At 59.2% G+C, this 1,748-nt stretch overlaps 1 protein-coding gene across 1 annotated transcript in view; it reads right to left on the bottom strand.

The window, feature by feature from the left end:
• ACACB (acetyl-CoA carboxylase beta) overlaps positions 1 to 1,748 on the bottom strand; it is a 125,725-nt gene that overhangs the window by 71,346 nt on the left and 52,631 nt on the right. Inside the window, exons 5-6 of the mRNA XM_045296685.1 lie at positions 1,186 to 1,295; positions 989 to 1,070 (exon numbers count right to left, since the gene is read on the bottom strand). Coding sequence (XP_045152620.1) covers positions 989 to 1,070; positions 1,186 to 1,295 — 192 coding nt within the window. The remainder of the gene's footprint in view (positions 1 to 988; positions 1,071 to 1,185; positions 1,296 to 1,748) is intronic.

The following is a 1,748-nucleotide window of genomic DNA, read 5'->3' as shown; positions in this document are numbered from 1 at the left end:
TGTGCCGATAAAACTTTATTTATAAAAGCAGGCGTGGGCCAGATTGGGCTTCAGGGCTACAGTTTTCTGACTGTCGCCCTCCCAGAGGTGCCCAAACTGAAGGCTAACAAGAGGCTGCTGGGGCCATCCTTCAAGGCCACCCCCCAGAGCGTGTCAGCAGCCACATGTCACCATGCAGACCCTTGGCACATACAGAGTGCATTTCCCCTGAGCGGCCTCAGACATGGGCAGGTCTGGGCTGCAGACTGGAAGTCAAGGGGCAGCACCGGGGGTTAACTGCTCAAGGAAGGGCAGTACTGAGGCCAAGCTAAAAAATCTACCTGCCAGCAAGTAGGTGAGCAGTAGGTAGAACTGCCCCTGTGGGTTTCCCAGACTATAACTCTTTACAGGAGTCGAAAGCCTCCTCTTCCTCCCTTGGAGCGGCTGGCGGTCTCAAACTGCTCACCTTGCAGTTATCAGCCCAACAAGTAACCACTAAGCCACCGGGGCTCCTGTTAGTCAAAATCAAGTAGCACAGCAATCCTGATACACACAGGTGCCATCACCCCAGCGGATCAACAGCAGAAAAGGGAAACCCTGGTCCCAAGGGGTGCAGGGCATTCTAGGAGGTCCAAGAGTGACTTAAGCAACATGTCGTATCAGACATGTGCCAACCGCTCCCCCTATCCCACCCCCGAACCCAGTCAGAAATCTGAACCTGACTAACATCTTGGGACCAACAGAGGTGCCAGCAGTGGACACTGGTCGCTGCCTCATTCTGCGGTGGCCACCACTTTAAGGGTCCCCATTTCTGTGGCCCAGCACACCCAGTCACAGGCCTTGCCCACGGCTCCGTGGGCTTGTGGCCCACAGTGGAAACCCGAGGTCAGGATTACCAAGCTTATCTCACTATTGGGGAGCAGGAGTGAGCTAGAAAGAGAACCTGGCCCACCGACTTCTCCATCCGAGCCCCCCATCCCCACCTCCCGCCCCCATGCATCACTCCTACCTAAGAAAGCAATCTCGAGCTGGTGCAGAAGCTCCGGCAGCTTGGGGTTCTCCGAAGCATGGCCCCAGCCAGCCCACACTGCCTGCAACCAGACGGGGGAGGTGTGAGTGGAGTCCTCCAGTCCAGGAGACTGACCCCGGCGCTGTCCTGAGTTGTTGAGGACCCTCAGGCCTCCGCCCGCCCGTGGGCCCATCTACCTGCACGGGGATCCGCTTGGCAATGTCCACGATCAGCTCCACGTTGGCATAGTTGTTGTTATTGGGTCCACCGGGGACGGGGACATACTGGTCTGCCATTTTGATGTACTCTGGAAGGGACCGGAGGGAGGAGGGAGGTGCCGGGCGATGCCAGGCACAGCCTTCAATCGTGAGACGCTAGTCCTCCAAAACGGACACGAGGCAAGGATTCTACACAAGACGGTGTGGGGACACCGGGGGAGCCCATGTCCTCGCGGCACATGCACGCCCAGGCTTGTAACCTGTGTGCTGATCATAGCAGGCGGGCCCCTTTCCTGAACCCCTGCCCACTGCCCTGGTGCATGCACCTTTCAGAACCCCTGCAGACTGCCCTGGCGTGTGCCCCTTTCTAGAACCCCTGCCCACTGCCCTGGCGCGTGCCCCTTTCTAGAACCCCTGCCCACTGCCCTGGCGCGTGCCCCTTTCTAGAACCCCTGCCCACTGCCCTGGCACGTGCCCCTTTCCAGAACCCCTGCCCACTGCCCTGGCACGTGCCCCTTTCCAGAACCCCTGCCCACTGCCCT

The sequence above is a fragment of the Echinops telfairi genome, unplaced genomic scaffold (genome assembly GCF_000313985.2).
Source record: "Echinops telfairi isolate 266 unplaced genomic scaffold, ASM31398v2 ScPeMD7_7412;HRSCAF=8450, whole genome shotgun sequence".
NCBI lineage: Eukaryota > Metazoa > Chordata > Mammalia > Afrosoricida > Tenrecidae > Echinops > Echinops telfairi.
Note: the sequence above shows the minus strand (reverse complement) of the source record. Positions and strands in the feature narration are given on the sequence as shown.